The 27,882-nt window shown below is 44.2% G+C and overlaps 1 protein-coding gene and 1 long non-coding RNA gene across 4 annotated transcripts in view; one reads left to right on the top strand and one right to left on the bottom strand.

Annotated features, from left to right (window-relative positions):
- Window positions 1-27,882, top strand: part of LOC142000362 (uncharacterized) — a 172,079-nt gene that overhangs the window by 50,853 nt on the left and 93,344 nt on the right. The window lies entirely within an intron of this gene.
- LOC142000312 (3 beta-hydroxysteroid dehydrogenase type 7-like) lies at window positions 628-26,878 on the bottom strand. Of its 2 annotated transcripts, XM_074974492.1 has the most exons (7): window positions 26,688-26,878; window positions 22,786-22,941; window positions 19,191-19,299; window positions 15,383-15,482; window positions 13,563-13,725; window positions 12,191-12,375; window positions 628-763 (listed from the first exon to the last, which is right to left on the bottom strand). In XM_074974492.1, the coding sequence occupies exons 1-7, from the start codon at window positions 26,833-26,835 to the stop codon at window positions 758-760; spliced, it is 867 nt and encodes a 288-aa protein (XP_074830593.1). In that variant the 5' UTR covers window positions 26,836-26,878; the 3' UTR covers window positions 628-757. The 2 variants fall into 2 exon arrangements, with proteins under 2 accessions (XP_074830593.1, XP_074830592.1); XM_074974491.1 differs by lacking the exon at window positions 628-763 and having other exon boundaries at window positions 9,833-12,375.

Genomic DNA, 27,882 nt, shown 5'->3' with positions numbered 1-27,882 from the left:
CTTCTTTATGGTGGCCTCCACATATAGGCAGGTAATCCTGATTCTTGGAAGATCTCAAGGACACCCAGAAGCCCGAGATAAACTCATGTACTTATTAATCCAAACTCCTGGCTGGCTCTCTCCCAGGTTTAGAGGATGCTGCCCAGATTTAAAGTATTGTAGTCTAACTAGGGAAGTCCTTTGCAAGATGGTTGCCCTGCAAAGCTGACCTCCATTCTGCTGCTCTCTGTGCTCCAGGTTTAAGGAATGCAGCCTCCTTTCTGTGCTGGTTGAACTCTGGGAAGCTGCCTGACTTAGGGGCTGGGGAACATGGAGCACAGAACAACCTCCCTAAATTGGTGACGGGGCTGCAATGTATCAGGTTCAGTTACCCAGGGCTGGCACTAAGATGCCTCTAGAAAGCCAGCCAGATGTGGAGGTGACAAGGGTAAGAAAGATAGGTAGGTTGTCTCGATCAGTGTTTGCCACATGGAAAAGGACAAAACTGGGAAGAAAATGTACTTTAATGATTCTAAAAGTAGTAGAAACAATAAAAAATGAAAATACATAGGTCAGACTTCTACTGGTGTAAATCAGTGCAGTCACTGATGTCAATGAACTGCACTGTTTTAAACCAGCTGCGGATCTGGCCCAGTATATATTAAAAATTCTCAATTTGGCTGGTCTTGTAATCCTGAAGTCAATCCTATGCATTGCCATGTGAAAACCTGCCAGTACACCAGGAGAGTCCAGGATCTGAGACATAAGGAAGGTAACTTCACCCCTGGAAAACAAAGAAAGAATAAGGAATTGCTTGACAGTCTCCGCTGAAAGAAAAGTGATTGAGCAACAGGTTTCTCTCTCCTACTGCCACAAATGTCCGACTAAGGAGGCTGTCCGTTCCTTTTCCTATGTTGCCTCATTCCCTAGAGTTTTGACATGGCTCACGTAATCTACCAACTGAGGCCTGCTTTGATTTAGGGCTGTTTATAAACCTAATTATGGTGACATATTTTAGTGCAACACATAAAATTCAAGGCTTTTTCTTAAGCTGAGGAAATGAGGTTATGTGACATTGTTCCAAAATGGAGGGGAGTATTTTAGGTTTCAATGTAACTGGCATCAGGAGAAGTATGGCTTTAGGGTGATTGACCCCTGCCTCCCCCCCCCCCCCCCCCGCAGGTTTTCTGCATATCTCAAGGGCGACATTTTGTGGTAGAAAGAAGCTAATAAAAAACTAAGTTTAAATCATAATTCATTGAGGCTCTGAGAAAATTGAAATGATGCTTTGTGCTTCAATAGCACACCTCTGCTGGGTGGCTTAGAGCAGTTAAATGTCATGAGTCAAGCCCTCATAATGTTGCTGCTATGTGTGTAAAAGTCATTATCCTAATTTTACAGATGAAGCAACGGAGGCAAAGAAAGGCCAGGTGACTTGCCCAAGTCACACAGTGATTTCAGTGGCAGGGATAAGAATCTGGCACAGTCTTCTAAGTTCCAGCCTTCCGTATGGCCAACTGTACCCCAGCACTGCCCAAAATGACATTACCGGGGATACTAAGAAACTTGTACATCTTATTAAGATGAATTTGTGGCTTGCATGTGATTCAGGAGAATGGTGAGTTAACCAGCAGATTATAAAAGGTTATTAACTGGGCTGGTGACTTGGGCCTGCACTGACTTAGCCCTGTTTTCGTGTATTTTGCATGTGCCTTGGCCGAGACAGTAGCTTTAAAGTCACTAACTGCCTTACTGTTCTAACAGTAGTGTTACTGCTATTGGTTTGTATCCAGCCTCGCTCAGGGTACTGAATCTCTCTTCTGTTACCTTTTGGATGCAAGTTTTTGGCTTGACTTTGTGATAGCAGCTATTAAAATTAGCCGCAGCTCCTCTGCTGCTTTGCTCTTCAGAGCCGCACTTATGCAACTTTCATCTGTCTGAGAATCAGCGGGCAGTAGTTAATTGTCTTCATTAGTATCTCCCAACACAGTAACAGCTTGGTCTGCATGCCTGGTTGCATCCATTAACAGGGTCAAGCTAAAATGCTGTAAATCAGTTTTAAAGTTATTATAAGCATCCACACACAAAGTTGCACCGCTTTAACTTTAAGCCCAAACTCACCTATCTCTCTTCCAAGACTTCTCTCCCTGAACTTTCTGTTCCACTCCATCCCTTCTCCTTTCTGAACTCTGCTGGATCGTGCAATCTGTGCTTAGATGTCTGCTGGTTGTACTTTCAACTGCTTTCTCTGAGCATCTCCCTTGAACTGATAGAAGTTTCCTGTATTTTTTGTCCATGGGGAATTCTCGTTATGACTTGAGCTGCTCAACTCACAATCCCTACAAACTCCCTGCAGATCAGTGATGTTCTCAGTATTGTTAAATGGCTGTTACCAGCTAGGAGAGAGAGATCAACTTGCTTGTCTGGTTGTCCCTTCTTAGCAGCTCCCATTTCTTTGCTGGGTTTAGACTTTTGCTTCAAGTGAACTAGCTTACCTGAAGCATCCGTGCGAAACATGGCAATGGATGGCCTCTTCTAAAGGAGGATACCTTATATATTGTCTCCCCATTTTCTTTCTTTTACTCATCTGTCTTCCCTACACCCAGTCTCTCACTAAGTTCTGTCACTTTTTGTTAATATCACTAAAATCTATCCTTAGCTTACTATACCGGGGCTACAAGCTGTCTATCTCTTACGTTGATTACAGTAACTTCCTCCTGCCTGGCTTTTCTGCCTTGCCACTCTTTCTCCTCCAGCCTGGCAAAAATCCTACAGATGGGTCTCTTCCCCTCCCATCCCTCCAGCTGCTTCACCCCTTCTCTGAGTCCTTCCACTGGCTTCCTGTATGTCTTGGAGCTGTTCTCCTCTTCCTCATGTAAAAGTCTTTGCTCCTCCTCCCTATGCTCTTTCCTTACAGATCCCTTTATTTCTCTTCTGCTTTTAGCTTCCAGCCTTCTATTATTCTGTTCCCAGTGTCTGGAACAGCCTCCAGACTGTTCTTTTCTCCTCCCCCAGATCCCTCTTTAAACCCTCCTCCTCATGGTCAAAGATCGACACTTCCTCCCTTACCCTCCGATATCCAGTGTCCCCTCCTGTGCGTGCTCTGTCTCTCTGAGGTTGTGTGGCTGGGGTTTTCAAAGGAGTGAGACTCCCAAATCCCATTATAATTCAATGTGAGCAAGGCACCCACCTGCCTTAGGGTGCTTTGGAAACCTTTCACTCTTCAAAGCAGGCAATGGATGGTGCTCCATGTTTGTGGCAGCCAGTGCAAATGTAGTTTGCTGTGTGAATTGTATTAATAATCTGAAAATGCAACAGGGTGTGAGTTCTATGCACCTGCTCAGTGATGGGTTGGGCTGGTTAGTGGCAGCTTATATTCAGATGTAGTTTCTGAGCAAGGCAGATCTCGTAAGCATCATGGCTACAGGGCAGGGCCCCAGTGTTGTTGAGCATCCCTAACCCTTGAATCAGTCTGTGCAAGTGGCTGCTAAATACTAGGTCAACGGCAAAATTTCCATTGGTGGCATCAGTGGGAACAGGACCCTGCACCCTCTGTTAGTTGCTTGCGTGTTCTAAAATCTGTTCTTTGTGGCCCTGGCCCTGACCCTGCCAGGTGGTGAGTTGGCTTCATTCCCATTGAATTTATCACCTTGACAGTTATATACAGAAGGTAGGGGGGCTGTGTTGTATTTATAATCTATATAAGTGTCAGTAATTTATAGTCTATGAACTTCCTTGTCGAAAAGGAGCTTTGAGATGGGATTTAAAGATAGAAGTGCGGGAGCAAATAGGGAAAAGGAGGGGTGTTCCTGGCACGTGGCATAGCAGGAATGAACATGCAGAGGTCGGTGCGGGAAAGGGACATGAAGGAGCTTTGATTACGCAAATAGAGCATGGGGAGGGAGTAGAAGGAGACAAGATCAGGAAGGATCTAAGCGATGGAGGGACCTGAAGGGGGGAGCAAGGAGATTGAATTAGACCTGGGAGGCAACAGGGGGCCAGAAAAGTGTGCATCAGAGGGGCTGTCAGGGGCTGAATGAAGTGTTGGGAGATGATTTTACAGGTGAATTATGGACTAGAGAGCAACGAGTAGGCCAGAGAGGAAATGTTCACATTAGTAAAGATTAAAACCTGATTAAGACCCGGGCCAGCATGTTTGTGGTAGACAAAGAGGAACTAGGTTGCTCATACCTCCCTTACACAGTGACTATTTAGAGTGGGATACTCAAAGGTCTTCCGAATTGGTCTCTCTCTGCTCACATTAAAGTCCATGGTAAAACTGGCATGGACTTCTATGGGGAGCAGAGTGGTATCAGTGCTCAGCACTTCTGGAAAAATCACACCCTTCATTTTTGGCCAAATCCATTTCCCACTAAAGTCGTTTTGTAGCTTGGAATCTTTTATTGTTGCTCTGCTGGTAGAATAAAGTGTTACATTTGATTTAACATTGTACCCCTGGAAAAAATAAAGCATTTAATTCACATTTTACAAAGAAGTTACTGCAGGTTAATTAAGGAGCAATTGCGTGTTATAGGCCATTTAAGATCTATTAATAACACAAGAGATGAATCTCCTTGGAATTCAATTAAATGAAAAATCACAAAAACATATGTGCAATTTTATTTATATAATACATAAAACTTGTGACTTATAATGAAGCATTCCACATTCAATTGATTCATGGCAATTAATTGCTAAAACAGCAGGAAATCAATATAAACCTTCTGATGACTGTCTTCCGGAACATGGGTATTTCGGTGCATTTGCCCCAGAAATAGCCACTGCTATACTACAATATCTCTTCCTACAACTCTTTCCAGTATTTTTTTAAGATGCATATTTAATATGAAAGTGCTTTCCCTCCAGTTATTGTCTTTGTTACATGCTTTTGAGTTAGACTAGGGTGCAACCTTAGTCACATTTATGAGCACAGTGTTCGCATTGAGTGCAATGGGACCCCTGAAGTGCTCACCAAATGAGAGCATTATGGCTATAGATTCTCTCTATAATGGAACAAACCAGTGCTCCAGCTCTGAACAGACGTTGACTTTGATTCAAATTTGCATCTTGGTTACCCCTCTGCTTTAAGGGGAGGCTTTCAAAAGCATCTGAAGGATTGAGGGGCACACGTCCCATTGAAAATCAATGAGACTCTCGCTCCTGAATTCCTGGGGGAGTAGGGAGAAATATAAAAACTACTGGAAAATGAGGAGGCCTCATTCTTCTCAATAATTTTGTGGTGAAGGTGAATCCTTTTGTGAAAGCAAGGTGTCAAATAGACCATAGATGTGGCTGAGAAGAGTAGTGTAGCCAGGACAGAGGCAGAAGAGTACCCAGAAGTCCCCTACTACAGGACAGGCCCAACAAAGAAAATAACAGAACGCCACTAGCCGTCACCTTCAGCCCCCAACTAAAACCTCTCCAGCGCATCATCAAAGATTTACAACCTATCCTGAAAAATGATCCCTCACTCTCACAGATCTTGGGAGACAGACCAGTCCTCGCTTACAGACAGACCCCCAACCTGAAGCAAATACTCTCCAGCAAACCACGCACCACACAACAAAAACACTAACCCAGGAAGCTATCCTTGCAACAAAGCCTGTTGCCAACTCTGTCCACATATTTATTCAAGTGACACCATCATAGGACCTAATCACATTAGCCACGCCATCAGGGGCTCGTTCACCTGCACATCTACCAATGTGATATATGCCATCATGTGCCAGCAATGCCCCTCTGCCATGTACATTGGCCAAACCGGACAGTCTCTACACAAAAGAATAAATGGATACAAATGGACATCAGGAATCATAACATTCAAAAAACGGTAGGAGAACACTTCAACCTCTCTGGCCACTCAGTAAAAGACTTAAGGGTGGTAATTCTGCAACAGAAAAGCTTCAAAAACAGACTCCAACGAGAAACTGCTGAGCTTGAATTAATATGCAAACTAGATATCATTAACTTGGGTTTGAATAGAGACTGGGAGTGGCTGGGTCATTACACATATGGAATCTATTTCCCCATGTTAAGTATCCTCACACCTTCTAGTCAACTGTCTAAATGGGCCATCTTGATTATCACTACAAAAGTTTTTTTTTTCTTCTGCTGATAATAGCTCATCTTAATTAACTAGCCTCTTACAGTTTGTATGGCAACTTCCACCTTCTTTGTATGTGTGTGTGTATATATATATATCTTCTTACTATATGTTCCATTCTATGCATCCGATGAAGTGAGCTGTAGCCCACAAAAGCTTATGCTCTAATAAATTTGTTAGTCTCTAAGGTGCCACAAGTACTCCTGTTCTTTCTTCAGTATCTATGTGTGGCTGGGGACCAGATTCATGCCATTCTTTTCCTGTATATCCTGGCTTAAATACTGTCAATATGAGACTGTTCCAAACTTGGCCAGTTTAACTCCAGTCATGTGGTGATGAGCTATTTTCTTTTATTATTAATTATTGTTATGTAGTAACAATGGGATTGATGTACAGGACGCAAAGGGAGATGGTCACTGCCAAAGGGCTTCCTGTCTAAAAAGGCCCACCTAGTAAAGACAGAATGCACTGGGAAACCCAGAAGAGGGAATAATTAATGTGGTTAGATCACTTCTCATAGGCATTGCTGAAGATGATTGTCTTCCATAGGAACTTGAATGAGGGTAGGCATGTAGCTTGGGGAAGTGTATTCAGTGTATAAGTGGCAGCATGGGAGTGAGAGAGAGAGGAGGAGATGAATGGGACATCAAGGCCAGAGATAAATTAACTCCTCCAACAGACCCCAAGGGCTTGTATTGGTAGCTTTGACAGCTGCCATGGCAAAAAGATGGCAACTCTCCCTGTGCCAGCACATCTTTTTACTGTGCTATTTATTTCTCTGGCGGAGAACACTTTGCATTCCTTTCCATATTTCTTCTTCATTTCTTTCTGCAATAGTTGTCGGGGATATTAACATTAAATACTTACTGTTTGGCTTAACTAAGGGGTAAAGATCAGATTTAATTTGTATGGATGAAATCCAATTATAAAATGGAGCCCCCAGGGGAAGCAGTTATACCTGCTGAATCTTTTGGATGAATAATTACACACAAAGGCTCTTCTCCAGAAGGAGAAACAGACATTTTTGTGTGTGTGTTACATAATAGGGTTGGGACCCTGGAAGGAGACGAGAATGAAGCCCAATGCAGGGAAGGAATGAAAGGATTGCCAAGAGAAAACAAGTTATAATCTGATAAATCAAATATCTAACAGGAAATCTGCAGTAGCATTGACTCAGAGGAGCCAAAATGCAAATCGCTTGCAGCACAGCCAAAGGAAGCTTACTCATCCCTTTGGAAAAAAGCAATGAGACTTTGCTGAGTGCTTTTTTCCCATATCATGATCAGAGAAAAGGAATCCTCTCCTCCCTTTTGTCAAAGCTGGAAAGGTACAAGGAGGGGATGTAAACTGCATGGATTCCAAGGCCAGGAGGGGTCATTGTGGTCATCTAGTCTGACTTCCTGTATAACAGGCCAGAGAACTTGCCCAAAATAATTCCTAGCGGAGCTCTTTTAGAGAAAACATTCAATCTCAGTTTAAAAATGGTCAGTGATGGAGAGGCCACCATAAGCTGCTCCAATGGTTAATTCTCTCAGTCAGAAATGTATGCCTTATTTCTGGTCTGAATTTGTCTAGCTTCAACTTCCAGCCATTGGATCATGTTATAGCTTTCTCTGTTAGAAGAGCCCATTTTTTAATAATTGTTCGCCATGTAGAGACCGACTGTAATCAAGTCACCACTTATCCTTCTCTTCGTTAAGCTAAATAGAGGAAGGTCTTTGAGTCTATCGCTATAAGGCAGGTTTTCTAACCCTTTAATCATTCTCATGGCTCTTCTCTGAACCCTGTCCAATTTATCAACGTTGTCCTTGAATTGTGGACACCAGGGCTGAGCGCCAGATTCCAAGAGTGGTTGCACCATTGCCAAATACAGAGTAAAATAGTTTCTCTACTCTGACTCGAGATTCCCCTGTTTACGCACCCCAGGATCCCATTCATTCTTTTGGCCATAACATCGCATTGGGAGCTCGTGTTCAGCTGATTACCCATCATGACCCCAAAATCTTTTTCAGAGTCACTGCTTCCTCGGATAGAGCCCCCTCATCACATAAGTATGGCCTGTATTCTTTGTTCCCAGATGTGTACATTTAGCCCTATAGGCACACACATATTGTTTGTTTGTGCTCAGTTTATCAGGCGATCTGGATCACGCTGAATCAGTGACTTGTCCTCTTCTGGAGTTGGGCGCCTACCCTGCTGAGGAACTTTAGAAAACCCTACTCGGCCCCCATCTGCATCTTTAGGCTCCTAAATACCTTTGAAAACCTGGTTGGTGGTGCTGCATATCATCTGCATGCTGATGGCAGCCCAGATCCTCTCACTATCTCCCCAGTGGCCTTGCATGCATGTTGAGCAGGAGGAGAGCCAGGAAAGCACCAAGTGGATCTTTGCATGAGGGAAATCAGAGAGCAGATAAGCAATTGCCCGGCATCAATCACGCTCTGTGATAAGAGAATGCGGCCTGACAAAAGCAAGGTCATTTCCCCCAACTGGTATCATCACGTGGCTCGAAATCCCACAGTGAGATGTATCAAGGGCTGCTTAGCACATCTGAAATCATTAGCATATGCACCCAGGCTGAGATCTTCAAAGCTGCCAATGGGATTTGATTACCCAATTCCCACTCTATTATAGGAATTTGGGTTTCAAAATCTCTCTTTAGGTGGCTTTGAGTAAATCGGTATAAGTCAATGAGAAGGTTGCTACATCCAGGCAGCCTACAGAAACACTGATTCAAAAAAAAATTCAGAATGCCAGGGGCTGAAGACTCTTAAAAACCTAGATGGAGCATAAACCAATTTGCCTGATCAGCAAGGGAAGACTTCAGTGCCTTTAGAAGCCAGTTAAAGCAAAAGTTGTTACCACACATTTAAATGAGAAGGCAAAGTGCCTTACAAGTGGACTTGTAGCTCCACCCAGTGGCAACATAATATTAAGCATTTCCAAAGCTTTAAAAAAAACACTATTTTTTAGACCATATTTGCTAGAACCTGGAGATGTTCCGACAATGTATATTTTTTCTTTGTGAAAATCCTAGCAAGCTGCCATCTGCTGCCGAGTTAAAAACTCCAATATCTGTAAAAAGGGGTAACATAATGAAATGAAAGAAGCTATAGACACAGAGAGCTGAGTGGGGGGAAAAATATCTGCAACTGATAATTTATTCAATGAATTTCACCTTTGCATATTGTGTGAACAGATTACAAATTTCTCCAGACCTATTTGTTGTGTGAAATTCTTTACATGTTTCTTTAGCAAACAATTCTGGTTAGGCAGATCATTTTGCAAAGAGGTGAGTGAGGAAATTCCTGCTAACTTGATTTAAGTCAGTCACATGGTATTGCTTCTGCTTCCTGACTGGATGATTAATGTAACTGACCAAGTAAAGGTGAATGATGACTAGTCAGATCAAATATACTGCACCAACAAAATTTGCTTTTTGTGACTATTTGAGCAGTGGAAATTAAAGTTAGCCTTCTATGAATGCTTGCTCTAAAGTAAAAGCTTGAAAGTTCACAGACCATATAGAATCACAGAGTTGGAAGGGACCTCTGGAGGCCATCTAGTCCAATCCCCTGCCCAGAGCAGGACCAATCCCAACTAAATCATCCCAGCCAGGGCTTTGTCAAGCCTGACCTTAAAAACTTCTAAGGAAGGGGATTCCACCACCTCCCTAGGTAACGCATTCCAGTGTTTCACCACCCTCCTAGTGAAAAAGTTTTTCCTAATATCCAACCTAAATCTCCCCCACTGCAACTTGAGACCATTAGTCCTTGTCCTGTCATCTGCTATCACTGAGAATAGTCTAGATCCATCCTCTTTGGATCCACCTTTCAGGTAGTTGAAAGCAGCTATCAAATCCCCCCTCATTCTTCTCTTCCGTAGACTAAACAATCCCAGTTCCCTCAGCCTCTCCTCATAAGTCATGTGTTCCAGTCCCCTAATCATTTTTGTTGCCCTTCGCTGGACTCTCTCCAATTTATCCACATTCTTCTTGTAGTGTGGGGCCCAAAACTGGACACAGTACTCCAGATGAGGCCTCACCAATGTCGAATAGAGGGGAACGATCATGTCCCTCGATCTGCTGGCAATGCCCCTACTTATACACCCCAAAATGCCATTGGCCTTTTTGGCAACAAGGGCACACTGTTGACTCATATCCAGCTTCTTGTCCACTGTCACCCCTAGGTCCTTCTCTGCAGAGCTGCTGCCTAGCCATTCGGTCCCTAGTCTGTAGCGGTGCATGAGATTCTTCCGTCCTAAGTGCAGGACTCTGCACTTGTCCTTGTTGAACCTCATCAGGTTTCTTTTGGCCCAATCCTCCAATTTGTCTAGGTCCCTCTGTATCCTATCCCTACCCTCCAGCATATCTACCACTCCTCCCAGTTTAGTGTCATCCGCAAACTTGCTGAGGGTGCAATCCACACCATCCTCCAGATCATTAATGAAGATATTGAACAAAACCGGCCCCAGGACCGACCCTTGGGGCACTCCGCTAGAACAGAAGTGTTGTGAATTAGATCAATTCTAGTAGAAATTAATTTGTACTTTAAACTAACATTTGTGGAAAATTTTCTGCTGTTCACGCACAAAATAGGGTGAGGGTTTGGTAAGCCAGCATAAAGCACAACAGAGATTGTTTCAACTCTAAATTTCATTTGACTGCCTGCCCCATTTCCGAGCTGTTTCTCATGCTATTTTACTATATGAACTGCATAGCCAAACACAATGAGATGGGTTAAAATGACCCCTTCCCTCTCCAAACTCTGAATGTAAGGGCTTTATTTAATGTAAGCCAGACCCTTAGGACCTGATTCTCATTTACACCAAGGCTCCTTTACACCACTCTGGTAGTGGAAAGGGGGGCTTAATGTGGGACTCAATTACATTTGCACCCACTTTAAGGTTGTTTTATATTGCCAGAGCAGTGAAAAACAATCTCTGTGTGAATGAGAATCGGATCCAGTATAATTTTTATTCAAGTTGCAAAATGCATCCAACAATCTGTAAGCTCTGACATCAATTATCAAACCATATAAATAAGAATGCAACTAAACTGACAAATTTTCACCAAGAGATATGGTAAGGTAATTTTTATGTTTGTTACAACGTTAGGTGTGGGTTTGGGTTTTTTTTGTTTTGTTTTTTTTTTAAGATAAAATGTACAAGCTGAGTGGCAGAAAGGATTTTGGGAAAAGGTAGATGTGAAAGCTGCTTCTAAGGATAGTGATGAAAGTCTATATCTATATCTATATCTATATCTATATCTATATATATATAAAAAAACCCTAAAATTGAGAGGGGATTTCCTGAGTTCTCCTCATCCTCCTAAGAATTATCCATTAAGGACCTCCTGAGTGTGTAAGTGAAATAAAGACAGTCCACTAACTAAAAAATGGCTATTCGAGATCACTTTAAAAGTGCCAGTCCTGCTGTTGGAAAAGGATGTAGCTTATTCAGGATGTGGAATTAAATTGGTTACCAAAAATAATTTTGTACAAAGATTCAATTCAGCCGCACAAATCACAGGTCTGACCCTGCATTCCTTGCTCCGATGAAATGCCATGAAGCCAATGGGGCTACTGAACTGAGTAAGGGCTGTGGGACGTGGCCCCCCCGTATGTCTGCTGCTGCAAGTGGATATTGTCAAATGGAAAATGCATATTAAGTTTATGTCTCCTGGGGAGTGGAGAAGTGATGCATAATAGAAGCTGAAAGTCATTGCTCTGTGTTAGTCTAGGTGTAATGAGTTGATGGTCTCTGTCTGGTTCCTAGTGGGAAAGTTATGCACATGACCAAATTCAGATGGAATTCACTGAAGGGGATAAGCGCTCTTTGTGTTAAAAGTGCCATCTAGATCTCCTTCCCGTGGTGCTGATGGGATCTCAAGTTCTTCGTAGCTGACTTTAACCACTCTGTAGTTCGGCGTTTACTCTCTCCCCAGCTGTAGAGGGGGATGTACCCAAAATGCCTGAAGGCTTTGTCTGTCTCATAATAGAAGGTGGTGGTTATTGCATTCAGCAGAGGCAAGTTTAGGAAGGGCTGTGGTTTCCAAAAAGGGTACAAAAGGATCCTGATTATCCTATAAAAGTATATTTGTAACCATACCTTCCAGTAAGGTATGCATGAGCCCAGCCTTATTGAGGGGTCCATCCCTGACAACAGCTGATATCTCACTAAGAAGCCTTTCCTTGTTGGGGTGTCATCGTAGGAATAATACACCTGCCCAGCAAGTACATCTGGTTTCAGCTGCAGGTTCCGGGCTGCAAGCACATGCATCCATGCAACGTTCCCTGGAGAAGGAGAAGGGAGAGTAGGAATGGAGGAGGAGCAAGCTTGGTCCACTTATTACAGGAGCTTTCTACACTAGATTGAATGCGTGCCCCACATCTGCATGTTTTGTAGGTAAAGCATCTTTTCCCATCTTGCCTCACCTTTGTCACCCAACCTTATTCTGGAGGGACCTGGTCATTGCCCAAAATATCCAAGTGTTCATTGTGACATTGGTCCATGGGAAATGAAGGGGCAATATTTCATAGTCAGAGCCAGATAAGTAAGAATCTGGACTCGATGGTTTTATTCCTGGCTCTGCTGCATGTCTTTGGACAAGTCACTTAACCTATTTGGCCTGACGCTCCTCTAACACTGGTTTCAAACTCTTGTAATTACATCCTTATGGGAAAAAAATTCCTATAGGTATGTGAGAGGGTTCCATAGAGATTACTCTACTCTAAAAATCTGGAAGACTTACTGGAGAATTCTATCCCTGCTACAGTATGGTTCAACATACTGATACAAAGGATCTCTTCTCTATTAAATTCTTTAGGTTTTTGTACAGAATATTCTTAAATTTCCACAGAATCCTGTTAGTTTAATCCCTATTAAATTCAGTTGCTCTCTTCCTTCCACAAGGAACATTTTCCAAACTTTACAAATAGAACTGGTTGGTCTCTTCCCCCCTCCGCCCGCCCCAATCTAACAGTAGGGTTTAAAAAGAGGAGGCGGGACTTTTCAAATGAAACAAAAATGCTCATTTGGTTTGAAATATTTTGTTTCTATGAGATGAAAAATTTTGTTTTGAAAACCAGTAAGTTTTCAAATTCTGGGGTTTTTTTTTGCTTTTTCTCTTCCTGGAATCCCCCCCTTTTTTTTTTTCTACTGGAAATTTTTTCCATGTTCTAAATGATTTTTCATTTTGTTTAAAAAAAAAAAAAAAAAAAAAAGAGTGAAATTCCATACAAAAAACAGAACAAAATAATAGTTGTTTTTTAAATTTTTTTCCCAGAAAACCCTTAATTTTTTTTTCAGCCGGCCCTATTTAGAGTTTTTAAAATTATTTCTGTGTTCATTCTTTACACTCCTTGCTCACTGTCCGAACATGATCCAGGGTGTATAATAGCCTCATGGCCAAAAAGACAGACTGACCCTTTAAAAAATAATCTGGTAAAAACATGTAAAGGAATCAAAGCAACATACTCACCTACGTACATGCAATTACGCTCTGTATCTTCAGGGTCCAGGTAGTCCAACACACCCCCTTTGGCTTTGGCAAAGGTATACAAGTCCTTTAGAACCAGATACTTCTCCCCATAAACTGTATTTGGACAGATGATGCATGTTGCAAGTTTGCCACCATTGCTTAGCTGTAAAATCAAGACAGAATGTTTGACAGACAAGATGGGCGAGGTAATACCTTTTATTGGACCAACTGTTGTTAGTGAGAGAGACCAGCTTTCATGCTACACAAAGTTGTTCTTCGGGTCACACAGAATCTTAGCAGGCTATGGATTCGAGGATGAGATCTCCCATAGTATTTTTGTGTTTGTTAAATAAAAAACACGTCATGTGGAAATAAAGAGACCACAATATGTTTTTTCAAAAGTGCCTAAGCAGTTTAGTAAAGTCTTGTTTTCAGAAATGACTGATTTTCAAAGATATTCAGGTGCCTAAGGATGCATCCTAGTGGGATTTTCAAAAGTGCCAAGGTGCCTAACTCCCGTTGAAATGCCCAAGTCTCTTTGAAAGTCAATTTGACTTAGGAAGACTAAGTGCCGAAGGGATGTCTACACAGCACACTAAGCCCAGGTCTACGGCACTCGGGCTTGTGGACTCGGTGTTTTCAAGCCTGTGCTTGAGCATCCACAATGCATTGTAAACCTGGATTTGCAATTGCCACACCTGGGCCTATCAGCTGTACCAGTGCGGATACTCTGCACTGCGCAGGCCTTCTGACTTGGGTCCGTGTCTTGAGCTGCATCCAGACTGGGTGTCTTGAGCTGCATCCATCCATCCAAAATGACAGGGCTTGGGCCTCCGTCACAGCGCGACTCTGGTTCTGACCCAACCCTCCTAGTGGGGTCTGAGAACCTGGGTCCTGAGTATTGCTGACCCGAGTCAGACTGATTTGTGTGGACAGAAGAGGGACTTGAGCTCAAACCTGAGTCAGAGCTCAGGTGTACTATGCAGTGTGGACATCCCTTTTGAAATTGGGACTTAGACTCCTATCTCACTTAGGCACTTTTGCATATCCACTTACATGGGATATTAAGGTAAATGTGGTCTCTTGGGCCCTAATTCAGTAAAGCACTTAAGCCCGTGCTTAAGTAGTATTCTATTTCTATGAGGCATCTCCATTACTAGTAGCCCATTCTACACAATCCTCTGCTTATTTCTTTGTGAATAAATAGTCCTGCTGATCCATCCAGGATACCACATTGGCTATCCAACATCATTTTCTGTCTTGTGTTCTGCCATCAACTTTCCCATCCTGTGCCTGTAAACATGCATCACCCACTAAACCTCTTAAAATATGCGTTGTAAATCAAATCTGTCTTTTTATAAGATCTTTAACTAGCATTTTCTGAGTTTTTATCTCTAATACTTGTTCACTGGTTACATAGTCTATCCATGATACTTTCAGAATTTTTCTAACACACCATAATTCGAAGGATTGTAGTTTCTTCATAATTGATTGCTTGAATGGCCATGTTTCACAGCCATAATTTAACACAGACCAAGTGTAAGTTTTTAAGAGTCATAAGTGGCATTCACTACAATGGAATTTAAGCATGTACTTAAAGCGCTTTGCCAAATCCGGGCCTTGGAGCGTTACGGTCTGCGTTATGATTCTGTGGGAACACCCAGCCTACATCAATTTAAGGCTTTTCCATGTGAAATCAAAACTGCAGCTGTTTGTAGTTGATCAGCTTTGAGTGGCGGGCTTGTATTCAGAGAATCATGGGCTCTCGCCTTCCGTAAATCCTATGTTATGGTACTGAGGCTGCTGTCTGACTTTCATACCTCTTTCCCATTGGCTTCAAGTACCAATTTTTCTGCCATGGCCTTAGTCTTCCCATAAGGCAGTTCCACTTCCCCACTGTACTTGGTGTCTTCTGTTCCTCTGAGATAAAGGAAAAGAAGCAATCAGTGATCAGGGTACTACAAGAGACTGCCACAAAGCTGCTAGGCAACATCTTGCCTTTAGCTACAAATTACATGTCTTGAGAGTCTGGGAGACTGAGGTTTTGATAAGTAGTGCAGAAGCCTAAGGGCCTCAACAGCCTGGGGTATGAACTGTTTTCAACACTACAAAACTTACTCACTGGGCTGTATTATTGCTGGTTTGGTCTCATTTTTGTTTAGGTGGGGTTCGCCTATGTCTAATTAACTTGTGTAACTCACTGCCACATGATACACACTCGGCTTTTCTAGCAACCCACAAATGGCTGAATGTGGCCCAGGAAGATACAGGGCAGAAAGAATAAAAGCACTCACAGCTAAAAGAGAGAGACCAGCCCATTACCTGGCATAAATTAGCAGGAGCAGCTGCTGTTTAATTTTCCAATACTATTAATTATAAGGCATTTGCAAGCATAGTAGACATGTAAAAGGGATGCATACGGTATTAGGTGATCATATGGAAGTGTTAATAGCAGTTGGTTTATATTGGAGTTACTCTTTAGTTACCATGGGCAAATCCTGTTCTTAGGAGGAGAGCGAAGAAGTTCCAGCTGTCTGGCTATCACAAGGACCTTTTTGTAGGCTCAGATGGACGCGGTGCTGGGAGCACTTTGCTGCTGCTCTAAAAGGAGCAGCGCACGCCCCAGGCTAGCTCTGGATCTTTACTTACTACTGAATGAAGGAGGGGGAGGCCCACAGCTTGGAGGGGGGATGGAAAAGCTATAGAATGATCAGCAACACAGACTCCTGCAATAATCAGCTACAGAAAGGGAAGGCAGAGCAAGCATAACAGAGGCATTGCCTCTTGACAGAACCCTAGACTTTTGTCCACAGTTACCTGGCTTGGTTAGTGAATAAACCATAGATGCTAACAATGAGGGTTCTAGCTCAATGTGGAATCTGGAAGGCATTTCAGCGGGGGGAACGATCTTGAGAGATGGGGGCGCAGGGAAAATCTGTTTTCCTCCTGAGTACTAAGCAGGGATCATCCATTAGGATCAAGTGTACATGGACACACACACACTTCTTCCTGTAATTACCAGGAAGCTAGGCTTTGGTTCTTCCGATCTTCCTACCTGCTGTGTGTCTATGTCCCCCTTAGCAGTGTGCAAATGCTTCAAAAAAAATGTCAGTGACACTTCCTGCACATTTTTAATGAATTCCCTTTTGTGTTTTGCTTTCTGGATGACCATCACCCTTTCCCCCTCCTGCCAGCAGAGGGTCTGCACAGGACCTATGCATGGCTCCAGGGGACTCTGAGTCCTCTAAAGGCCTTAAGTCTTGTGCACAGGAGTGAATTCCACCCTCCATGGATAGTCTAGCAGACGGGTTTGCTGGCATGAGCGTTCTCTGAGCCAGTGATTGTTAAGCAGATATTGAAGTTCACGGGTGGCAGCCACCATTTTGCCCAAAACAATGGGGATTGAATTAGAGACGCCCAGAACAAAAAGCTTGAGCTGCTAAAGGACATTAGCCTAATAATGAGTGAAGTGTCCCCACGTCCCTCTGCGGTACAGTATTATTGTCCCCCATTCACAGATGGGGAAAGTGAGGCCTAGAGGTTAAGGACTTGCCACAAGTTCTCTCACTAAATCTCATCTCCTTCATAGGAAGGATGATCTGATTAAGGCATTGGATTGGGCCTCAGGAGATCTGGGTTCCATTTGTAGCTTTGCCACAGATGCCCTGTTTGACCTGAGGCAAGTTATTTGATCTTTTTTGTACCTCGTATCTCCAGCTGTAAAATGGAGTAGTAACACTTCCTCTCTCTCACCCTTTGTCTATGTACAGTGTCTAGCGCAATGGAGCCCCCGATTTCAACTGGGACCACTAGACGCTGCAGTCATACAAATCAATAATAAGAGTCAGGAATTAAAAACTCCACTCTCCTTCTGCCCTGCCCTGTGCTTTTATTAGAAGGCCGTCCTCCCCACTCCCTGTCTATGGGTGACGCATAGGACAAACAAACTAGAAAACACCCTGAACAAAAGATTTGTGGTGCATGGTTCATTCCACCCTTAGGAGCCTCCGGAGGCCCAATACAAGTAGGAGGTTTATCTTGAAGTTCTAGTTTTAATTACTTTCTTTCTGTATCTTCAGATCTTTTTCTCTTTAAAAGAAACTGCTCCACCAAGGGTAATGTGCATTCTTGGACTGCAGTGCACTGTTTGGATTTCTTCTCTCCCCCCTCCTAACCCCGCTTAAAGCTTGCCCGTAACAAAGAGCTCAGCGTAATGCTCTTGCTTTTCAAAATGATCACCGATAACTGAACACTAATGAGACTGGAGCAGCATTGTCAGAAGGTATCTCCGCGGTAGCTCTCTCAGAGGGATTGAGACTGACAGAGGCATTTTCTATTATTGTCGGATGCTGAGGTGTTAGCATTATCCCAGCGCCCATCACCCTGTCCAGAGACTAATCAGGCTTTGTCTGTGTCAGTTCACCAGGATGTAAAAGTGAGTTGAATATAATTACACAATGAACGATGGGGGTGGGGGGGCAGAGGAGAGGAAAGAAGAGCTGGCGCATGAGCTGCAAGAGAGAAGCACAAAGGGGGGGATAAGAAGGGGAAGGAAGAGAGGAGCAGGGAAGCTGTATCACATGTATTTTCAGTGTGGTGACCACGGTCATATTGCGCAGTTTGCCAGTCCTCCAACTGGGCTCCATTAAGAGGCAGCTGGTGCATTTTCAGATCGTGGGCCTCATTCTTCTCTCACTTTACACCAACTTGCTTCCATTGACTTACTCTGGATTTCCACCAGATAACAGGAGAATCAGGCCCATATTTTCAAAAGTATTTTCTATTTGCCCTACCCGCATGGTACATGAACCAGAGGGTACTAAGTTAAATTAATTAGGGTCTCTGGCTGCTGGGATCTTTTTTCTCGCCCTGTTTTGGGTTGTGTGTTTATTTTGAGGCAAATAATGTTTCAAGCGCTCAGGATACCAGCCTAGATGGACTGTTGCTCTGTTCCATTTCAGGCATAGTTACATGCCACTGGGCCACCCCCCTTAGAGAAGATTTGGGGTAACATTTGCAAAAGCGCTTAAGTCCTACTGAAAGTCAATGAATGGGGCTTGAGCTCCTAAGTCACTGGGGCACTTTTGAAATTTGTTAGCCCATGTCATTGAAAGTCAGTGGAACTTAGGAACCTAAGTGCCAGTCACTGCTGAAAATGGGGCCTAGGCTCTTAAGTAACTTCAGGACATTTGAAAATTTTACCCTTTGGCCCTGATCCAAAACTACTGTTGATTTCAATGGAAGCAGACTCAAGCCTTTAGCACCTGTTCAGGTATGGTCATGGGATCTAGGGGAAGGGGGCCTTGAGGCCAGGGATATGGCCAATGGGAAGGGCTGATAATCTGACTGATACATAGGTCATATGCAGCTGGGTCATATGCCATTTGGTAAACTTTTTATCCTGGAGTTATATCCACTAGTGTTCGCATTTAGGCTGTGTTTGTGGCTGTAATTGCTCAAGGAGAATGGTAGCAGGGAAGGACCTGCATAAAAGGAAATCACTATGGAGGGAAAAACACCTTGCCCTCTTGTGTCCCAGCAAAAATCCCCATGCTCGCTCCAGCTCCAAAGCTCTTCTTTCAGTCATCTGACAAAGCAGAAAGATGCAACGGATCGGCTTAGGCTCACCTCAGCATGGGTTCTTGTCGAGTGTTGGGTCCCACAGCCGCAATGGAACTTGTATAGACAACATATGGGATGCTCAGGGTGCAGCAGGCCTTCAGCACGTTTTCAGTACCTGAGGAGCATGTCAGGAATGAAAAATAATTAACAACCTTTATTGGTTTGGTTCCTGATGTAGTCGCAAAAAAAAGGTTTGCAGAGTCAAGGTTTGGATTTGAACTAAGTCTGTTTTACCACGGGTGGATCTCATTGCAAAGCCACAACAAGGTCTGGGTTCACCACGTTGAGATATTTAGGCAAGATCACTCAGTCTCGGCGGCTCACCAGATATGGGACCGGGGCCTACCCTTGAAAATTTAATGTGATTTGACTCACGTGGCTACTGTCAGTGGGGAAAACAGCAGAAGCTCAAAATTTACCATCAAACAGCAGCCTCGGGTGGTTTGCAGATATCTACACAGAGCAAAAACCTTCTCATTTAAAATTGTGTGTCCACCACCTTGGTGGTTTGCAAGCCCCTATTGAATATGAACTATGGCTGACTTTGTGTACACTGGCAGTGTGGGTCAAAAAAAATCCAGGTGGTTAGGATTGCCACCTGTTTAGGTTTTCCCAGGATCATCCTGTTTTTGAGGTAGCTGTCCCAGGAAATCTGTAAGGATGCTCAGTACACCCTGCCAGCTGTCATGTTTTATGAACTTAGGATCATCCTGGATCTCCTGGGGATGGTTTATAGCTCAGAGGTGGCAATTCCACACATGGTTCTAGCCCTGATGCAGAGTCCTGAGCAATATGCATTTAAAAAATAAACAACCGTAACATTTTATACCAATGGTCCAAACACAAGGCCAAATTTTGCCACCTTATCTTGCACTGAGCACTGACCTACTCCAGGGGCAATCCCTACACAATGGAGTTAAGGGCCTATGCAGCATGAACAAGGATGGTCAGATGTGGCCTTGTAGCTAGTGTGTAGTGATTCAGACCAGGACTGGAGTCTGCTTTCACAAAAGGCGAACAGAGAGAAAAAGGTCTTTATCAGCCCCTGGGAACAGCAGTTCGTACAATTTGTTTTCATTTGTTACAAAATCAACAACAAAGGGCCAAAAAAATAATTAAAATGGGGATTGCTCCATCTCCACTCGACTCCCACAGAGTTTGTGACAGGCGCTGCTTACAGCCTGCTTGCAGCCTGCCTGGGACAGACAGTGGATTAAATTAAGCCACTATTGTGGCAGGTGTGTTTGTGGACAATACCTATGTCAGGTCTGACAAAATTTTGAAGATGTGGCATTTGTTATGATTCTGTGGCATTTCTGGATAGGATAGTTGCATTCATTGGGACGATCTTCAGTTTGGGCTCTCCTAGGAAAATGTATATGGCAATACCAGAACTATGGGTGGTTCTGAGTATCCCCAACTTCTATGGAAGTCAATGGAAGCTGAAGGAATGCAGCATCTCATAAATCTGGGTCCCTAAAATATCTGTAATATCCCTGCCCTGACGTTCAGCTTCTGCTCTTGAATTTGCAGATCCTGGTTGGGTGCATGTTACATTTAATTGTTACATATGTTTGTTTTCTTGATTACTTAGGACGGGCCTTCTCGGCTTCAGATAGTATTCATCTAATCAGAGCCTGATTCTTCAGAGGTGCTGAGCAGCTACCACATGAAACTGAGGAATATTTTAAGGTTCTAAATATTTTAAGTTCTAAAATTGAACTCCCCAAAAAGCAGAGGGAATCACAATCACTAGTCGCTTCTGAAAATCATGGCCCAGATGGCCTAGTTCTTTGGGCTAGTTTCAGAGGCCTTCTCTGTTCAACAAGAAAGTCCTCCGAGTTCACGGAGATCTGTAATCCCTTTCTAATAAACTGCTGATTTCAAGCAGACAATGAAGAGAGGATCTCACAAAACCATTAGAAAATAGAGCCCTGAGGGCTCTCTGAATATTACCGGTACTCACAAAATACAGCCACTTTTTTTAAAGCATCAGTCTTGAAAACAACAAAAATAGAGAAATGGATGTTGGCCTTGAATGCATTAGTAAATCACAGGTGCCTTAAGCATTAACCAAATAGGAAGAAAAATATAAAGATCATCATTGCAGTTAACTGTTATATCAGCTTGTGGCCTGACGTGCATTAGAAATTCTTGCTGTAATGGGGATTTCATTTTTTTATAACCTGTGCTTATTCACTGGGTTTATGAACCAACGTTATTTAAGCAAATTTGTAAGATGGGAAGGACGTCTGTGTAGGTATTGACAGGGGGAGAACGCTGAGGACAATCTCACATGTATGTAAGGCCTTGCGTATCCACACAAATGTACGGCTTTAACTAGACTGGTACCAGTGTGGATGCAGTTATACTGGCATAAATATACTTATACCGAGAGAGCTTTTTTTTCATAGATTACAAGGCCAGAAGGGACCATTGTGATCATCTTAGTCTGACCTGCTATATAACACAGGCCAGAGAATGGCCCCAAAATAATTCCTAGAACAGATCTATTAGACAAACATCCAATCCAGATTTTAAAATGGTCAGTGATGGAGAATCATCCAGGACAATTTGTTCCAGTGGTTAATTACTCACTGTTTAAAAAACAATTATACCTTATTTCCAGTCTGAATTTGACTAGCTTCCAATTTTGAGCCATTGGATTGTCAGACCTTTCTCTGCTAGATTGAGGAGCCCATTATTAAATATATATTCCACAGGTAGGAACTTATAGACTGTGATCAAGTCACCCCTTAACCTTCTCTTTGTTGAGCTAAATAGAGTGAGCCCCTTGAGTCTACCACACTAGGGCCTGGTTTCTAATCTTTTAATCATTCTCATGGCTCTTCTCTGAACCCTCTCCAATTTATCAACGTCGTCCTTGAATTGTGGACACCAGAACTGGACACAGTATTCCAGCAGTGGGTTGCACTAGTGCCAAATACAGAGGCAAAATAACTTCTCTACTCCTACTCAAGAGTCCCTTGTTCATGCCTCCAAGGATTGCATTAGCTTTATTCCCTTATCTTCTTACTTCTTGTAATTGTAAGCTACTTGGAGCAGGGACCGTCTTTCTGTTCTGTATTTGTACAAGACCTAGCACCATGCTGTCTTGGTCCGTGAGTGGGCTTCTAGATGCTATTACAGTATAACTAATAAATCATAATGCATAAGAGTATAATTACATCTGCACCAGGGGTTTATACCGCTATAACTATATTGGTAAAACAAATCACTCCCCTAACGAACATAATTATCCCAGTGCAAAATCTGTGCGTAGCTCAGGCCTTATTTGCCAGGGCTGTATTTTGCTCCTTCTCCATGTAACTTGGCATTGCACATATAAAAGCTTTGTAGAACTGGCAGCAAATGTCATTGCCTGGTTTCAACTCGGGTCAGGGGGCCAAGAGAGAAACTTTCTTGCTAATGAAGAAAAGGTCACTTTTCTAATCCACCATCCAAGTGGTGCTTCTGAATTACAGGAAGCAGAAAAGCATTACATCAGAGAGGGTATGTGTCATGTTCTTTTACATGACTCCGCACACAGATGATGTGTGAATATTAGTCTGTACTTAGTTCCTTACTTTAAAGCGCTTACCAGCAACATTGACAGCTTTCATTTCCCGAAAGGGTACAGTATCTGTGTAGTCCACAATAGCAGCTGTGTGAATAACCACGTGGACTCCCCGCATGGCAGAGAGGAGCAGAGTGTAGTCTCGGATGTCTCCTTTCATCACTGTCACACACGTGGTAGCTGGAAAAAAAACGTCTAACTCCAGATGCAGAAATAAAAACCAATGAAGGAGCATCTTCCTGCAGAAGGAGAATCCTGTGCATAAAACCCTGTTCCGCATGGGACAAATTCAAACCCCGTGCAATTTGCTACTGTAACCCACACACCTCCTGGGTGGGGTGCTCTGTCCCATCTAGTGGCCCCAAGACCACTTAGAGAGAGAGTGAGTCTGCTCTACAGCCTTAGCTAAGGCTTTTGGCTTTTAGCTCATGCAGTGGAGAGGCTCATGCATTTAGCTTCAGAGGTCCCAGGTTCGATCCCGCCTACCGACGACCAGGGTCTGTCAGTGTTACACTACCACTCCACTGAGTCCATTGCATTAGGGCAGAATATGGCACTGTATCTTTTACACCCAGAGACCTGGGTACTCAACTGGTGTATGTCCTTCACTCCAGTGGAACTATGCTGGCTGACGCGCTGTGGATTGGAGCAAGGGTCTGTCATTATAAATGCCTCGCACTCGTACACAGTATAGCACTGAACAAACCTGAACTAATTAATTGAAGCCAACAGGGCCGCAGAGATGCAAGTGAGCAGAGAATGGGCCCAGGTGCTGGTGATGGGGGAGCAGAATTTCACTACAGCAGAAGCCCTACAGAAATTAGCAGGGACGAAGCTACGAGAGTCCTGTAGAAATTAAACAGGGTTCTATGCAAATTGCTTAAAAACATATAGAATAAAATAGAGAATTATAGGTTGGTTTAGAAATGGCCTAGGGAAGTTCCCCTTGCCTCTTACATTCCGTACATTTTTTTTTCCACAACGCCGGGGCCTGCTTCTGGGCTCTCCCTTCTCCTTGGCCCAGCAATACTGTACCTGCCTACTTCTGCAGCTACTACTAGTTATTTCCTTACTTCACCAGGGTGTTGGGGTGGTCAGGCAGGATTTAGCCCATTCTCCTCCGCTGTAGTTCAGAATACCTGGCTAGAGGTTGGCTCACTGTATTTCCTGGACTTTCTCTAATGTGAGTGAAAGGCGATAACAGGTCGGTTTGGCATGGAAAGGCGCAGTCTCCTTAGCTTGGGGAAATGGGGCTCAGAGGGCATGATAGTCCTGTCTCGCAAGAGTGCGGAATGGCCACCTCTACAGGATGGTGGCCAATTCAGCAGCTTTCTGGTCATTACAGTTGGTGGGCTAGTGCCTCTACTCCTAGCTGGGTTAGGCCTAGCCTCTGGGCAGAGGTTCAGGGCCTGCAGGTACAGACTACTCCTATGCGGTGAACTCCTATACCACCATAAATGTCCCTTCAGTGAATCTCAGCCTGAAGGAGACACCTGTCTTCTACACCCTCCGTTCCCAAGCTGTAGTCTGTGGATTGCTGGTGCCCCCCACGGCACTTGCTATCCCAGAAAGGTGGCACTCTGCTTGTTTCAAGCGGTTACCTTGCACTAAAGGAAGCTACGAAAACATTGACTCCTCCCCTCACTTTTCTCAGTTAGCAATTGGAGCCCACTGGTGAGGATGTGTCTGGGGCAGAGGGGACCTGTCAGGCCCACTCACCACTGGGTTACATGTTGTATTTGCCACAAGGATGTGAGGAGACTGGGAGGGTAGGTGGACCACACAGTTGGGAGACCCTATGGGAAAGTTTAGGAACTGCTGTCCTCCATGGGTTTGATCCGATTCCAAGGCTTTATGGAGTCCCATTGACTCAGCTGTGACCTACTTAATCATAATGAATATTTCAGCAACCAAGTAAGGGGCAGGAAAGCCAATCTCCCTGCAAATGCAGCAGCCAGAGAGTCTGAGGATCAAACAGTGCGTGCGAGATACAGAAATGCCCAGGTGGCTTGTGTCTCTTACCACCTCACTGGCCTTCTGGAGTGAGATCAAATTTCATACATTGCAGCCGTGGAGGGACCATTTTTTCCCTCTCCATTTAGCACAGCCTGAGGAGTGAGGTCTTTAAAGCCTGCCGATCTCCCCTATATTCTTTCGCTCTCACCACTGCAAACACGTACCTGTGTGTGTGTGTGTGTGTGTGTGTGAGAGAGAGAGAGAGAGAGTGTGTGTGTGTGTGTGATGGCAAGTGCTACAGGGGAACTAAGCTGATTGTGACACTAATGTCCCACGCCTGAGAGGTCCAGAACACCCACAACTCCAGGGACTTAACCGGAATTGTAGGTGCTCACACCTGTCAGGATCAGGCCCCAAGAAAGGCAATTCTAAAGGATGGGGCAAGGAATCACCTGTGCTAGAAAACCTGGGCTGTTGGGATTTATTTTCCTCTGTGTCCCAGAATTACTTCTAAACGTGTTACTTCTCTCTGGCCCATTTTGGTCAGATCTGCCACATAGTGTAGGAATCCCCTGAACCAGGACTCAGTGCCCGGAAGGGATCTCTGACACTGTAAGCAACTTTGGTTACATACTCGTGACAGCTGAAAATCAGGTCTGAAACAAAAGGAGTCAAATTCAGACCAAGGTGCAACTCCATGGATTCCTGTTCTCTAACAGCCTTAGGCCAGGCCTACAGTCTGGCCGCCATGATGCCACAGCTACGCTGTTGTAATCCCGTAGTGTACAGCGCCGGACGGGGTTGTTCCTTTGCTGTAGGAACTCTGCTTCCCTCAATGATGGTCGCTAAGTCCATGGAAGCATTTTTCCATCGACCTACCTGTATCTACACCCAGAGTTAGGTTGGCAGACGATTTTCCCCACCTCTGAGCACGGCAGCTATGCCGACCTAAATATGAAGTGTAGACAGGCCATCAACTCCTACTTCCGTGGGGATTTGCACTGTAGTCCCAGTAACCCTGCTTCACTGCAGTCATGTCAGCCAGCCACTAACAAACTCATACTCCAGCACCCATTAGCCATGCATGGGAATCCGTCCCTTGGGTACCCCCTGGAATCTCCTCTTGTTCTGAGCATTCATTCTGACAGCCTCTAGATGAAACAACAAGACGACTCTCCTCCCTCCCACAAAAAAGCAAGTGGAGCCTGCTCGGAAACTCCCAGGGTTACGCCCGATACAGAGCACTGGTCGCTGGGCATAGTGCTCTGCATGGATGTATGTTTAAGATTCCAGTAAAAGGTGCTGTTTTTCCAATGCGCTGTACAGTAATAAACTCTGGTTAAAGAGAAAAGGCAGCTATGCAACAATGCTCAGGGTGGATTAGTTTAATTATACACCTGTTCACTAATGGTCGTCTCTAGTTCCTCGGGCAAAGTGCAGGAGGACTCTGATAGAAGGTTCCTTCCAATTATTTCATTCTGCATACCAGAAACTGAGCTCACATCTGTAGTCCTGTCAGTTTTTTGTACTTGGGGCAGAACCTTGTTTGGGATGGAGCTGTTTGACGGGATGGATTTATCTTGCTGTTGTGTGTTCCAGCTGGTAACCAGACCACTAAGGCAGATGTAACCAGTTAGCTGTGTCGTCCACCTGGTGGCTGGGCTCAGGGAGTACACATCTTACATATCATCATAACTGACGCTTGATCCAGGACTCTCTGTCCCCTGGCAGCATGTCTAGTAGATAAGTCAATACAGGTCCTCTCTCTGTGTGGTTTCAGTCCTGTGTTAGCCTTTTCTTAGCGGGAAGTTACTATTTGTAGTCTGTGCTGGTCGGGTTCTTACACCAGGCCTGTCGCTATGGTTTGGTATCTTATGATGGAGATAGCTTCGTGGTGGGCATAGTATAAGTGGAACAATTGCTTCCTTGAAAGGAAGAGAGGCTGTTGCTAGTACATGATATTTCCTTACCTGTGGCAAACTTCTTCACTTCCTCCCCTGCCACTAAGTCAAAGACCCGGACTTCACCGACATAGTCCTGCTTGCACAGCAGCTCCACAATGTGCTCCCCAATGAAACCACATCCTCCTGTCACCAGGTATACCAGTGCTTCGCCCATCCTGGAGAGAGGAGCAGTTGCAGTAGAGAGGTGCTCCCAGGATCCTCTCAAACACTGACTGGGCTCTCCCTCTTGGCAAATTCATTTAGAGAACAAAGTCTAAGGTTTAATCATTATCTAGAGTTGGACTGAACATGAACCTCAAAGTTGTGTAGACGAAAATTTGAACCGCAGCACAGAGTCCCCGAACCCCCTCAGATGCTGCAATACTACGTCCAGTCGAGCACTGGGCCACAGGGCTCAGCCTGTCCCTCTCACGGGGATACCCCAAGATGTGCTCCTGTGCTGTCTCCCCACTCTCTGTTGGAATGAGACAGGTTTTCTGCATGCAGAAAGGTCTTAAATTCCAAACACTTGCACAGGCTTTTCCCTTCGAGGCAGATCTGCCCTGTGGGCCTGATTCTGAGTCATTCTGGACTAGATCCACAAAGGGAATTCAACATGTAACTGCTACATTAGTCACCTAAAACCAACATTTAGATCCCTAACCCCCAGCCCCTCAGCTGCCACCTAACCCTGTAGGTGCCTACATTTCTGCTGGTAAAGTCTCCATGGTGTCTGCATTTCAGTCACACTGGACATGTTTGAAGTCCCTGTGGGATCCTTAAACTAGGCATTCCCTTGCCTATCTGGCCTGCTCAGAGATCACCTACTGGATCAGGCCTAGCACAAAATGGTGATGGTGGTGGTGCCAGTGGACCCCTTTATCACTTTTAGCTCAGCAGTTAGAGCACTCACCCAGGATGCAGGAGACCCAGGTTCAAATTTCCCCTCTACCTGATGGTAGATTCTGAGCATTGCAATGCCTGAGTCCCTCTTGTGAATATCACCCTTTGTCTTTCCCTTCCCCATCTGTAACATGGGGATAATAGCACTGTGCTGCCTCACAGGCCTGTCGCAAGGATTAATAGTCTAAACGTATGTCTACACTGCAGTAAAACACCCAGCGAGGCAGGAGGGTCTCAGAGCCCAGACTCCAGATCAAGCTCAAATGTCTACACTGCAATACTCTAGTCCACAAGCCCGAGTCAGCCGACCCAGGCCAGC

The sequence above is a fragment of the Natator depressus genome, chromosome 17, assembly GCF_965152275.1.
Source record: "Natator depressus isolate rNatDep1 chromosome 17, rNatDep2.hap1, whole genome shotgun sequence".
NCBI lineage: Eukaryota > Metazoa > Chordata > Testudines > Cheloniidae > Natator > Natator depressus.
This window is presented reverse-complemented; position numbering and strand designations above follow the sequence as displayed.